The following is a 14,942-nucleotide window of genomic DNA, read 5'->3' on the forward strand; positions in this document are numbered from 1 at the left end:
TCTCTCCCACTCCCTCTGCTTGTGTTCCTGCTCTCGCTCTCTCTCTCTCTGTCAAATAAATAAATAAAATCTTAAAAAAAAAATGACAAGTGAAAAATTTAAATCTTTTTTTTTTTAAGATTTTATTTATTTATTTGTCAGAGAGACAGAGAGGGCACAAGCAGGGGAAGCAGCAGGCAGAGTAGGCAGACAGAGAAGCAGGCTCCCCACTGAGCAAGGAGCCCGATATGGGACTCCATCCCTGAACCCTAGGATCATGACCCGAGCCAAAGGCAGCCGCTTAACCGACTGAGCCACCCAGGCATCCCTGACAAGTGAAAAATTTAAATCAATGAGTATTCAATTTCATTTTCTATTGTCAAAAAAAATTTTACCATGGTTTCACTTGATAAAACTGTCAAGATAAGGTTTGAACTGTGAAAAATAACATGTGTGTGTTTGTTTCTTATCCATTTGTTTTAGCCTTTTAAGATTTTGATCAAACGACTAAATCATTTATTACTAAAACTTAAATGTGACAGCTAAAACTTTTTAACCTTCAACTCATTATCTTGTAGGAGAAATTCCACACTGGATTAGATTAGTGTCCCATCAGTCTGATACTCTATGAAAGTACCATCAAAAAGTTTTGGAGAAAAGCATGGATGGCAAAGTTGGCAAAAAATAGACCACAAATATCTCTGACTTTCTTTAATGATTCATTAATTATGGATTTATTCATTTAATAAACATGGTTTTAATTATTTTTGCTTAGATGTGTTACCTTATTCACTAGAGCTCAACCTATCCTTTTTTAAAAAAAGATTTTATTTATTTATTTGCTAAAGAGAGAGAGAGAGTGAGAGTACAAGCAGGGGGAGCAGCAGGCAGAGGGAGAAACAGGCTCCCCGCCGAGCAAGGAGCCCAACGTGGGACTCGATCCCAGGACCCCGGGATCATGACTCGAGCCGAAGGCAGCCGCTCAACCAACTGAGCCACCCAGGCATCCCACGACCTATCCTTTTTTAACACTAGCTAAGTGACCTTGGGCAAATTATTTAACCTCTCTGGAACTCTGGTTTCTTCATCTGTGAAATGAGAATAATAAATTACCTACCTCATTGAGTTTGGAAGATTAAATGAGATAGTGCCAGTAAAGAGTATGGCATATTGCCTAGCACTTAATATACATGTGATAAATGTAAGCTATGGTTATCCATTATACAGATTTGTAAATTTTCCTGTAGTTGAATCAGATAAATTTGGCAGTTTACTTACTATTGCATAATTCCTCACTAATCTACTCTAGAAGTGTTCATGTTCAGAAATTAAATGACAAGCTATACTATTATACTAACTATTCTATGTTATGTATATGAATGCTGAATTTTACCACTGACAATATAAAAAAATCCATTGTATTTGATTAAGTATTTTTAATTTTAAAATTTAATTTGATTTAACTCATGAATTTCATGGCAGAAAAATATAAATAAAGGCTAGAATTATAATAAATCAATGGCCATTATGTAATTGACATCTTCATATATAATGGCAAAAAGAAATCACCACTGAGTATCTAGTTGTGTTAGAAATCTCTTAAGAAAAAAATTTACTCCATTCTGGCCCCCCCACCACCCAAGGTACTATAGGCTGGACACAGAGTAAAGTTTGCAAGCTGGAAAAAAAAAAAAGGAAAGAGAGGAAGAGAGAGAAAAAGAAAGAGAGAGGAAGGAAGGAAGGAAGGAAGGAAGGAAGGAAGGAAGGAAGGAAGAAGGAAGGAAGATCTAATCTATGTTACATTATAACATCCTGAAGATATCTTCATTGTTTCTTGGGATTGGCAGGGAGTAAATAAAGATGTCAGAAGGAAGAATGATAACTAAAAAACCTAAAGAAACTTTTCAAATGTTGAACTTTTTCAAAATAGTTCAAATTTTGGTCTCTTCAGTTTCAAAATTTCAATGTCAAGTACTAATTTTGGTAGCAAGAAGCTTTATAGATTCTATTTTACAAAAACTTTGTATTTTATACTTTTAACATTTCTAACACTGGGGAATGAAAAACATTAAAAAAAAAAAAATCTCCTCTACTCCAACATATGCTTTAAAACAGTTTTTTCATATGGTGAATAAAGGGAAATATCAAGTTGGGAAACAAGTTTCTGCATTCAATAAAGTTAAACAAATATTTATTTTGTGATATGGAAGATACCTTGCTAAGTGTTCCAAGTACATAAGAGAAAACAAAATAAGTAAGAGTTGCTAGACAAAATAAATAGGATCACCTATTTATAATTTTTGGAAAGAATCGACTTGGTACCTTTCATGGCCTCTTCAAAAGAGCAAGGTCTTGAAGGACTAGATATCTCTTTCTTCACATTTACATTCAAAGCACCAGCTGCTGCTATAAAAGCAAAACAAAATAGAAAGATGGATGTATTTAAACTTTTCCTAAAAAAAAAGTGTATCTTAAAAATCTTTAATTGAAATATTTCCCATAAAACATTATTAAATTATTTGTTTAGCAGAAAATTTAAGCAGAAATGAGGATTTTTTTTTTTTAACAGATTTTATTTATCTATTTGTAAGAGAGAGAGCACAAGGAGGGGGAGCGGCAAGCAGAGGGAGAAGCAGGCTCCCCGCTGAGCAAGGAGTCCGATGTGGGGCTCAATCCCAGGACCCCAGGATCATGACCTGAGCTGAAAGCAGATGCTTAACCGACTGAGCCACCCAGGCGCCCCAAGAATGAGTTTTTATAACCACCAATTTATGCCCTAAAATCCATCAACCAAATGGGCAGTAGTACATGCTCACTTATGAAAACAAAAGCAACAGCAACTTAAAAAAATCCTTCTTGTAACAGTATTCACACTGATGATATAAGTAGAAGACTGATACGAAACTTTTTTTTTTTCCTTAAGTAGGCTCCATGCTAGCATGGAGCCCAATGCAGGGCTTGAACTCACAACCCTGAGATCAAGACCTGAGCTGAGATCAAGAGTCGGACGCCGGTTTAACTGAATGAGCCATCCAGGTGCCCAAAACAGACATGAAACTTTTAAAAATTATCAAATATACTGTAATAACAGGTAACAAAAATTCACCATTCATCTACATAAATGATTAAAAAATATTGATTGAGAAACATTGGTCAATTAATTGAACTAAATTTTAAAAAAGCTGTGATGAACATATAGAATCTATAACATTATGATTATTCCTTTTGTAAAGACTTGGAAAAAATAATCTTTGTATATTATTAATGGAGAATTGCTGGACTATTACATCTAGTCATATCAACTACAGCTACTATGGCAACTTAAAATTTAATGGGCCTAAGAACAGGGTTAAGTTCTGAAATGATAAAGTTAAATAAATTCCAAGTTTTTTTTTTTTTTTAAAGATTTTATTTATTTATTTGATAGAGAGAGACACAGCGAGAGAGCGAACACAAGCAGGGGGAGTGGGAGAGGGAGAAGCAGGCTTCCCGCCAAGCGGAGAGCCCGATGCAGAGCTCGATCCCAGGACCCTGGGATCATGACCTGAGCCGAAGGCAGACGCTCAACGACTGAGCCACCCAGGCGCCCCATAAATTCCAAGTTTTTGCTTAAAATGCCTATACAATAATTTTATTTAAATATTTTAATTTCTATTTTTCAATGTATTTATATTCCCTAACTTATTCAGAATAGGAACTGAGTCACCTTACTTTCAATTTCTTTTAAAATTTTATTAATTATTTATTCATTTTTAAGTAAACTGTATACCCAATGTGGGCCTTAAACTAACAACCCCAAGATCAAGAGTGTTAGGTTCTACTGACTAAACCAGCCAGGAGCCCCACCTTATTTCCTATTTCTTATTTTTGACATGACAATGTGAAATGATAAAGAGACTATAAAGAGCTAGTTAATTGTGAATAAAAAGACAAAACGTACACATCTAAGAATGAAGTTAAATAATTTATCTTAGTGTGCGACATAGGAGGTCCAACAAATGACATATAGGGAATTGAATGGAAAAGAAATCCACAGACAGTTTTAAAGCATAACATTAATTCTAGCAATTACAGATTTTATTTATTTATTTAGAGAAAGCGCCTGTGTGAGTGGGGTGGGGAGGGGCAGAGGGAAAGAGAGAATCTTAAGCAGGCTCCACGCCCAGTATGGAGCCTGACTCAGGCTTGATCTCATGACCCTGAGATCATAACTTGAGCTGAAATCAAGAGTTGGACGCTTAACCACCTGAGCCACCCAGGTGCCCCAACAATTACAGATTTTAAAATAGAAACTAATCTTTGAAAACACTTTAAATTTTGACTCTTTTTTTCTTTTTTAAAGATTTTATTTATTTATTTGACAGGGAGAGAGAGAATAAGCAGGGAAAGCGGCAGGCAGAGGGAGAGGGAGAAAGAGGTTCCCCGCTCAGCGAGGATCATGACCCAAGCTGAAGGCAGATGCCCAACAGATTGAGCCCCCAGGTGCCCCTAAATTTTGACTTTAAAAATTAAGTTTCAGTCAGTCGTTGTTAGAGCAACAAAAAAATGAATAAATATTATATCCCTCATTTCTTACAGAAATCACCAATGCTGAGTCACCACAAAAAATAGCTAATGTGACTTATGTGTCTTAATAGACTGAAGTAAAAGCTTTGGGGACTAACTAGCAATGAAACAAAGTTTTATGGCCTTGCAAAGTATCTAAATGCTTGAGAACATACAGATGCAATGTATTTTTTAGCAATACTAGACTCAGAGGGCTTTAGAGGGGCTCTTGTCTGGCAAAGTGTGCAGAGCCAGTTTATGTTAAACCCTTGCCTCAATCCTACTTTTAGACCATGTACCAAGTACAAGTACCCAAGATCTCCAAATTTTCTGCATAACTATTTTAGACTATGTGTATAGTCTTAGGCCTACAGAGTGGACAGAGCTTAGAAGCACTTTTGGTGCACTGTCTAGGTATAGAATGAAGCTAAAAAAGGGAAAGTTGGTTGGGCGACTGCCTTTGGCTCAGGTTATGATCCTGGTGTACAGGGATTGAGGCCAAATCAGGCTCCCTGCTCAGCAGGGAGTCTGCTTCTCCCTCTGACCCTCCCCCCTCTCATGCTCTCTCTCTCCCATTTTCTCTCTCTCAAATAAATAAAATCTTAAAAAAAAAAAAAAAAAAAAGAAAGGGAAAAGAAGGCTGGCAGGGTGGGGAACCCTCTTTCCTCATTTTACCACATTCGGCTTGGAACTCCCAAGCATTCTGATAATCCTAAATTCAAATCTCGTCTTCTAGGTTGATATGAAAGTATCTTAGTCAAATTAGGAGGATAGGATATATTTAATTTGCTAGTTTAATTATAACTTTTAAATATTTAGACAAATAGTATAATATCGCCATTTCTACGTTGACTTGCGAATATTAGGGTAGGCCTAGTTTTTGCTGTTATAATTACACATCATGAATATTCAAATGTTTAACCACAGTCCCCAGATGAATCACAACAGCAATTGGCTTATCATAATGAGACAGTGCAAATTTTCTATAACCAAGTTTTCCTAAAATCATATTCTTTCTCACGTACACCTGAAAATATTATATTTTATAAAACATAAAAAAGTGAAATTATAGGAAGATTCTTTAGCTATAACATAAAGGCAGAAACTGAAGCATGAGGTCCTATTACAACTTGCATACTATGTGTTTATTTTATTAAGAGTTTCTGAGAGCGATTGCTATCTACTGAATACAAAATATGAAAGGGAAAACTTAAAAGAATAAACATATGTTAATGATTGCCTAAATGTGGCCAAAGATAGCCAAGTAGTATATGCAGAAGACTTAAAAGCTGTTTTATCTGGCAATTTTTCAAAGGGAGATTTCTAATCATCAGCATGTATCACTAAGAAATGAGGATTCTTAGTGCTAATGCTAAGCACTTCAAAGTCCTGATGTTCTTCATAATTAATAAAAACAAACAACCACAGAACCTCAGTATTTTCAGGACCGCAAAACCTTTAAGGCTATTCCCTGACCACACATACACACTTCCATCTTCCCTTCCCACACAGATGATAGAGAAGCTCATTAGGAAAAATGTTCTTCTGTATCAATTATGCCAGCTTTCTCCCCACATGAGTAAGCTCCTCTTCACAAAAAATATTAAATGCCACTATTTAAGTAATTAGCAGTTACTAAAATGCTTTAACTACCATTAGTTTTAAGTCAAACTTTCTTGGATTTTTGAGACCTTCCTAGAAAGAAAACAATCAAATATTTGGTCTTTTGAGTATCTTCTCTTTCCTATTTTTGTTGAAACCAGTATATCATTTCTAAACTTTGCCTTTTCCTGTCTGAAAATTTTACTGCTGATCTTTTATTCTGAAACAAATATTAATTTCATTAATGCTATATACGGTGGCATACTTTTGTAGCAAACTGGTGGATAATGAGCAAATGCTGTGAAATTCAGACATGATTTTTTAAAAAGGGGAGAGGGGCGCCTGGGTGGTTCAGTCGTTAAGCGTCTGCCTTTGGCTCAGATCATGATCCCAGGGTCCTGGGATCAAGTCCAGTATTGGGCTCCTTGCTCAGCGGGAAGCCTGCTTCTCCCTCTCCCACTCCCCCTGCTTGTGTTCCCTCTCTCGCTGTCTCTCTGTCAAATAAATAAATAAAATCTTTAAAAAACAAAAAAAAGAAAAAAATTAAAAAGGGGAGAGATACATTAAGTGATAGAAAGTAATTATCAGGACTAGATATAACTCTGTCTTAGCTACTGTTTCCATCGCTTTTTCTTGCCAGGGCTTTTTTTCCCCTGGCCACCATTATTCACTTTGTACCTCACTGAATCCTGAACTATTTGGGAATAACATAAATGATAAGCTTAAAAACATGGAAAGAACTGCTAGTTCTGAAGTATGCCTGAGACTGGAATGAACTGAACCAATGGTAAACATGACAGAAACTAAGCCTAGGTCAGTGGAATAGGTGAAGAATTTCATTTTCCAAAATGTTCTCCCTACTTTTGCCAGGAAAAGGCTTTTCTTCTCTAGGCAACTAAATGAATGTAGGCAAAAAATTCTTTTTTTTTTTCCTTTTTTTTTTTGAGAGAGAGAGAGAGAAAGAGTGTGTGAGCGGGGATGTGGGGAAGGGCAGATGGAGAGGGAAAGAGAGAATCTTTTTTTTTTTTTTTAAAGAATTTATTTATTTATTTGACAGAGACACAGCGAGAGAGGGAACACAAACACGGGGAGTGGGAGAGAGAGAAGCAGGCTTCCCGCGGAGCAAAGAGCCCGATGCAGGGCTTGATCCCAGGACTCTGGGATCATGACCTGAGGCGAAGGCAGACGCTTAACGACTGAGCCACCCAGGCGCCCCTCTTTTTTTTTTTAACAGATTTTTTTTTTTTAATTTAAAGACTTTATTTATTTGAGAGAGAGAGAGAGAGAAACAGCATGAGAGGGGAGAGGGTCAGAGAGAGAAGCAGGCTCCCCATTGAGCCGGGAGCCCGATGTGGGACTTGATCCTAGGACTCCGGGATCATGACCTGAGCCAAAGGCAGTTGCTTAACCAACTGAGCCACCCAGGCACCCTAGGCAAAAAATTCTTAAGATACTTCTTACCCAGAGATCTTTTAAACTTATAAACATTTCAAGTATTCTTATTGCTTTGGTTTCTGAAGTAACTACTTTACCTAGATGCTTGAAATTATATTTAAAATATTTATTAAAATCCAGTAGTAGTCTTTTGATATTTTTGACTATTACACAAATTAGAATCTGTTACATGCATGTAACTCTATTTGTGATTTTATCATTTATCAATCCAAGCTTATCTCTCACCTCTCCCAAAATGCATCCTATAAGCCAGACACAGACTAAACTATTAAGTTTCCCAAGGTTGTCACTTTGACCTTTCCACACATAAGAGGTACTTAATGAATGGTAATTCTTACTAAGAAGTAATCTGCATGATATAATTCTGAAGAGTAGGACTTCAGAGCATTCCTAGTTTTTCTTTTTACTATTAGAGCATAGGCAGAAATAATACCCTTAACGCAAGAGTAAAAACAGGTGGCCATCTTCTTAGGAAATAATGTCCTTAGTATCAGTTCATCTTAGCACACAACTTTTTCTTCTTGGTTGGCTGGTCTTCAATATGCTTCCAAAGAACTAGAAATTAATTACTGATTTTAGTTCAGAATTTTTTATTTTGACATACCTGGGTCTGGAGTGTAAGTGAATGGCTGAACATCATGAGATCTTCCAGCATTGGTCACTACATAAATTCCCACTGATACTGGCAAAGTTATATGTTGGTCGTGATATGGGGGAACCTTCACAATAAGATGATTCTAAATTTAAAGGAAATAACAAGAGTTAAAAAAGGAGCAATATTTAAATTAAAATCTTGAAATAATTATAATTAAGTACATTTTCTGTTAGCTGTAAAATGTAAAAAGTCTGACTAGAAAAAAATGCAGTTTAAAGATCAGGTTTCATAGGCATCAGGACATTAATCTTAAAATTGCTTTTAATGTTTTACAGTGGCTTACAAGGTGCTTCTCCTGTCAACTGTATCTCTTTTCCATTCCCCCCAGGCTTGTTATACTCTGGCCACAATGACCTTCTCACTCCATTCTTTTAACACACTAAATTCATTTTTTTTATCTCACAGTCATTATTACTTGCTGGTTTCTCCCACTGGAATATTCTTCTTTCACCTCTTCAGATGGCTAGTTCCTTACCCATTTTCAGGTCTTATTCAAAATGTTAACCTCCACAGAGAGGCCTTCTATGACCATCCTATTTAAAGTAGCACCCCTTCCCAACCTGGTCACATAATCTTGTTTATTTTTAAAATAGCATTTATCACCACTTGAAATTACTGTATTTGTTTTTTGTCTCTCTCCAATCACAAGAATTTAAGTTCCATAAGAACCTAGGATGTTTTGTTCTTTGTTCTATATCCACTGTTAAGCACCTTACACCAAATATACTCAAATGTATTTGTTGAATAAAAGAATGAATAAATTTTGAGAAAAAAAATATGTCCACCAAGCACAATGTCAGTTATCATATGTTTTGTAAAACATTAATTGTGAGATGTACTTCGCAATGCAGTTCACAACTGCTTCCTAACCACTTTAATTCTCATTTAAAGTCAAAGAGAGTTCCGTGCACCCAAACCCTAGCAATCAAAGTTATTTTTTGTCGGGATAGTGGCAGAAGCATCCTCATAAGCAAAAAGTTCATAAGTGCTTCATCAGCACTCACTCAAGGGGACTCCATCTTCTTGGAGGATACCATGAACCATATATGAGTTTTGCTCTTCTTCCCTAGTATATTACAGTAATGGGAAGGAATATTAAGGGGCAGTGATTATGTGTTTCTACGGTGAGGATGTGACAAGCAGGAGGCCAATGTTGACAAATGAGGATGGCATGAGTTTGATGACATTTTTTATTTAGCTAGACTACAGTTGGTGGACTCAGCTGACAGAACAAGTGACAAGTGGTACCAAGGTCAAGGTTTCAATTTTTGTGCACTTAAATTTCTTTCTAAGCCAGTTTAAAACACTCTCTGAAATAGCCACATTATAAATAAACAGCTTCCGATTTACGGCATTATGCCTCCTAAGGCAAGTTAGCCATCTCAAAAAAAAAAAAAAATCACTTTTTAGACAGATGAAAAAACATGTATACATATGTGTATTCACAGATATTGGAGAAAAAATCTGAAAGCACATATTCAAACGCACATGAAGTCATCCAAAAATGTATTTGCACTGATCCAACTTCTAATAAACAGTTTTAAAATCCTGTCTACTCTTAACGTTACTCTTTTGTTTAAGCACTGTAACCATGTCACAAACCAGTCCTACCTACAGTTAAAGAGACAGCTGAATGGAGAGACTTGTGAATTATCCTCCCAGTCTTAAAATTATTTGGCAAATTCTGTAATTGAAATTATTCTTCTGAATAAAATCTTGTTTCTTGGTAATCAGTAACAGATTTAGTATCTAAAAGTCTGATGCATATTTTATTTAAAAGCTTTTATTCCACTTGCTTTGGAGAGCATATTTAAATAAACCTAATATGAAACCTTTAAAAAACAAAATGACCCTATTTTGATACTACTCCTTCTACTCCCTCAATCTGAATCTAGAAATTCTATAAGTGATTTGAATTAAAAACTAAGTAAATTATGAATAGTGATACAAAGTTGTTTTTATATACTATTTTAATAAATTAAGAGAAATTAACTACCATTAAGCTAGGAGCACAATACAGATAAAATATACAAAGGGTTGGGAGGTCCTTGGAGCAGGTTCAATGTTCTCTAGGGTAAAAATAGAAGCAATCTCAATTTTAATTTCTTAGAAAAATCTGCTTGGAATCAAAATAACAATTTTCTCCTTCTCAGCAGATAATTTTTTTTAGAACTTATAAGGAATGGTGCTGGATATTTTTCATTCTCCTAAATGATAATTTATCACTGCCACATTCATTTTTCAGTTGGGGATATATATACATATAAATAATTAGAGACACATAACAAAACAAAATTCCTAATAAAATCATTTGAAAATATATAACCTCTAAACTCTCAAGCCTTTGTTTAGTCTAGATGTTCCCAAAAATTCTGAGGACCTCTTTTGGCATTTCTTTCAAGAACTTTCTTTCCATATTTATATGAAAAATTCCATCTTCTCCAAAACTCCAAAGCTTCTCCTTACTTTTTTATTCTTTCCCTCTAAAGAATGTAATAGAAAGAACCCAGAAGACTAAAGGTTGAGAAATAACAATCTACACAACTGTATTTTTGATACACTAATGCCTGTTTTATGTTTTATAAAACAAGTTATTCTCAAATCAAATTGTATACTTCTTAGTATCTAATATACCCATTTTTAGCTCTTAGTTCCCTTTTTAAAATCACCTCCATATTTCAAGCTGTGAAACTCTTGCTTTCTTTCAAAACCAACTTATCTTTAAGACTGTATGTATATATACACATATTCATAGAAAGAAAAAGACTATATATATATCTATATATATGTAAAAGAGATCTCTTAGAGATTGATCTTTAAGATCTACATCTTTTGTATATATTTAATAGGCAATTCCTACAGAATTTATCTGAAATTGTTAAAATGGGAATAGATATAATGACCCTGTGCTTACCACATTTGGTATACATGTGCCTGAGACATATTATGGCTTTGAATAGAAGAGACAGATACTAAACAAAGAACTGTTTTCTCAGACTTCATTAATCTCAATTTTTAAGTCTGTTTTTAAAGTTTTATTCATTCTTAATCTTTACACACAACATGGGGCTTGAACTCACAACCCCGAGATCAAGATTCACATGCCCCTCTGACTGAGCCAGCCAGGCACCCCTCAACTTTTAAATTTTTAAATAATAAAAAAGTTTAATGCCTGAGGAGTTGATTTTGTGGTTGGAAATGAATAGTTATCACAGTTATTCATAATGGCAATTTGCAAAGTTATCTTTAAATGGTCTTTTCTACTACACCATCTTTTGGTCATTTTTTAATATTGTAGAGGTCCTTTCAGCTCTTCTGTATAGGCCTGATATTTCTTTATGGACTACAATTTCTTCTCTTTTGTTTTCTGAGTACCCTTCCCTCTAAATTGTTTTTTTTTTAATAGATTTTATTTTTTTAAGTAATCTCCACACAGAGGCTCAAACCCACAATCCTTAGACCAAGAGTCACATGCTCCACCAACTGAGCCAGCCAGGCACCCCTAAATGTTTAATTTTTGTTTTTTTTCCCCTTAATATAATCTGTTGGATCGGTTCTTTATATCTCTACTGTGATCCCGTTCTAAAACACTTCCCAGAAAGTCCCTTAGGAAAAAAAAAGACAAAGCTCTCTGAAAAAGATTAAAATTTAAAAATGAACAGCAGAACCACAGACTTAATGAAAGATCATATTATGTTTTAGTTTGTTATACATACTTGCTTGCAAAAACCCCAGGACCTCTAGATATAGCCACCAAATAAGGACATTAATTCCTTTCCATTCCACCATGTCTTATTTTTATGATTAATCTTCTTTAATCTATTGTAGCTGGCATAACTACCCTGAAAAAAAGTGTTTTAAGAATATTAACTACCCCATGCCTCAAAGGTAAAGAAGGAAGGAAAAAAGGAAGGAAGGGAAGAGAGAGGAAGAGGGAGAGGAAAAGTCAGAGGAAGAAGGGGAGGAGGAAGAGGGAGGCAGAAGATGAAAAGGAAGAGGAGGAGAAGAAACAAAGACTTCTTAACATTAAGTTCTATATGAAACAGCAAGTTAAGACTATAATTTGTTGGGGCTATCTTATTAATATTTTATATAATGTATAGGGCAAGTTTCTCAGTCTCCAGAACTAGTCATAGGATAAGGTAAGGAAGAGAAATTGTAATAGAATATTACTAGCAAAGGAGTTTACATTAATGTAACCAACTCATCAAAAAACAAAACATGTTTATGGCACACATAGAAGTATTACACGTAAGGATAAATTAAGCTTCAGTCAGGACCAAAACTATAGGCATGTAAGAGCCTGGTTGCAATCAGGGTTTGAAGTGCCCTCAAAAAGAATAAGGAACCTTAGACCCCAGAGTCCTCATTTTCTTCCAAGTGAATAAAATGAACCAACAAGTTTTTCATGAGTATCTGTTAAGTGCTTAATATTATGAGGAACACACAAGAGTCATAATACACTGCCCCTAATCTCCGGGAGTCCTCGAGAGGAAGCCACTGTTGGTTCATGGGGAGTGGGAATGGTCTGATCAATTAAGTTATATAAGAAATCATAAAATGTCAGAGTTAGAAGGAACCTCTCAAATAATTTAGTAAAAATTTATAGATTAGAAAACTGGGGCACAAAAGTGACTTGTCTTATTTAGTTAACAAAGACTGTTAGTGACAAATTAAGTGTTATAACTTCAGTTAAGACAGAGATTGCCCAACAGTATATGTGACAAAGGAATGACTGTTATGTCCTATTATCTCTTTTTCACAGCATGTAGTAGCATAAAGCCAGAGGAAAACTTTCTATATAGCATTTGTCTAGGTATGTAAGAAGCTCCACTTCATAGGATACTATTTTGTGAAGAATTAACTTTACCCTAAGGTCTAGTTTTGTCCTTGGCTACTGAAAGGTAATCTCTAAGACCCTAGAAATTCCTGCCTGATAGGAATATCTCTGACTGGGGGCTTTGGCCACTGGACAAATTTATGAAGGGGACTTTGAAATGTCCTATCAGTTTCAACCTCTGATGGAACTGGAGACTACAAGTGAGCTGCATGAGCATTATGTGGCTGAGCCCCAACAAAAACTCTGGACACCAATGGCTTGGGTGAGTTTCCTGATTGATAATACTTTGTATATTGTCACACACGGATGTGCTGAGATGTAAGGCATCCTGAGGACAACAAAAGCTTCACCTTTGGGACCTCCCAGACCTTGCTCTGTGTGTCTGTCTTTCCCTTTGGCTGGTTCTGGTTTGTGGCCTTTTGCTATAATAAAACTGAAATTAAATATAGTGTTTCCTGAGTCCTGTGAGTTATTCCAGCAAATCTAAGTGGGGATGGGAAACCCTAAATTTGAAGCCAACTGTTGAAAACTGAGAGTGGTCAGGAGATACCTGAACTTGTGGCTTCTATCTGAAATGAGGGAACACTGTGCCCTCAGCTTTGAGTTTGGCAATGTATTTTATTGGATACATATTTTAAATTTTATTTTTTTAAAAATACAAAGGAATAAAAAAATTTAAAAACTAAAAATTATAAACTTTTTTGATAAATTGGCCAGTTTCTAATTTTTGCCTCTTCCATCTCTCTGCTTGTTTTCATGTGCTCTTTTCTACTCCCATCAGCATTTAACGGTAAATTTTAGGCTTTGGGTATTTTACACATTAGTTTGTCCCTGCTTTGCTGCAAGCTGTTCTTTCTCCACGATCTATACCTATATACGCTATTCTTCTGCATATGCCTTCTATCTGATTTGTTCATAAATTTGTCCTTCTTTTCTGCTAGTCTCAACTTCTGTAAATTTGGTACTATTTGTTCTACATTCTAATTCTTAAGCCAGTTTTTTATCCTTGTTTTCAAGCTCTTTTTCCTTGTCATTTTGAAAACAATATATGGTGAGGTCCTACAAATACAGACTCTTAATATTAAGTTTAACAAACAGTGCCTCTGTGAAAGGTAACAAACATAAAACACCTGACACAGCAGGTAGTCAACAAATAAGTTTCCCTTTGATTTAACTAAATGGTAGGCTAGGATAATCCAAATCCTCAGAAAAAACAAATATTAGGAAATAAATGTCTCATTTATTAACAATGATAATTTACTAATGCTTCTAACTTTTAAAAATAGAGAACTGTCATTTCTAGCACCAGTGGAATTTTCAGTTACAGAAATTCAAGAAAGAAACTTAAATGATTTATATGAATCCCACATAAAGAAGAAATTTAATCTGTTGATTTAGGAAAATTTCAGAACAAAACTGAATTTCTCAGAGAGTAAATAATTAAACTACAAAAAGTCTTAAAATTATACCTGATGAAATAATTCCATGTCAATTTCAGCTTCTGACTTCCAAGAGTTTTCATCTGATTGAAATAAAAACAGTAATTTACTAAAATTTTGAAACTTTTTTTACTCTGTAGCTATTATTATATCTTTATAACAAAGTAGAACATGCGAAAATCTCCATACCAATATTATGCCTACTTACCAGAAACATTTTCTTGGAAAATAACTTTAGTTCCTTTCAGAAAGTTCTTGCCGATTAAAAATACTTCTTCCTCTCCTTTCACCGAACAGCTATGCAAGCTTTTCTTTAAGATTTCTGGCACTCCTGCTGGCTGAGCTGTGGGTACACATAAGCATTCCATAAAAAGAACCACCAACACTTATTTCTTTTCTAAAATCAGTTCTAGAAGTTGTCTTTTTT

The 14,942-nt window shown here is 35.1% G+C and overlaps 1 protein-coding gene across 10 annotated transcripts in view; it reads right to left on the reverse strand.

Annotated features, from left to right (window-relative positions):
• Positions 1 to 14,942, reverse strand: part of NFAT5 (nuclear factor of activated T cells 5) — a 119,304-nt gene that overhangs the window by 17,571 nt on the left and 86,791 nt on the right. For 6 of the 10 annotated variants that reach the window (XM_036086799.2, XM_036086809.2, XM_078063743.1 and 3 more), the window contains 4 exons: positions 14,724 to 14,858; positions 14,546 to 14,598; positions 8,186 to 8,318; positions 2,302 to 2,385 (listed from right to left, as the gene is read on the reverse strand). In XM_036086799.2, coding sequence (XP_035942692.2) covers positions 2,302 to 2,385; positions 8,186 to 8,318; positions 14,546 to 14,598; positions 14,724 to 14,858 — 405 coding nt within the window. The remainder of the gene's footprint in view (positions 1 to 2,301; positions 2,386 to 8,185; positions 8,319 to 14,545; positions 14,599 to 14,723; positions 14,859 to 14,942) is intronic. The other 4 variants (XM_078063741.1, XM_078063740.1, XM_078063744.1 and 1 more) reach the window with 2 other exon arrangements.

The sequence above is a fragment of the Halichoerus grypus genome, chromosome 15 (assembly GCF_964656455.1).
Source record: "Halichoerus grypus chromosome 15, mHalGry1.hap1.1, whole genome shotgun sequence".
Taxonomy (NCBI): Eukaryota; Metazoa; Chordata; class Mammalia; order Carnivora; family Phocidae; genus Halichoerus; species Halichoerus grypus.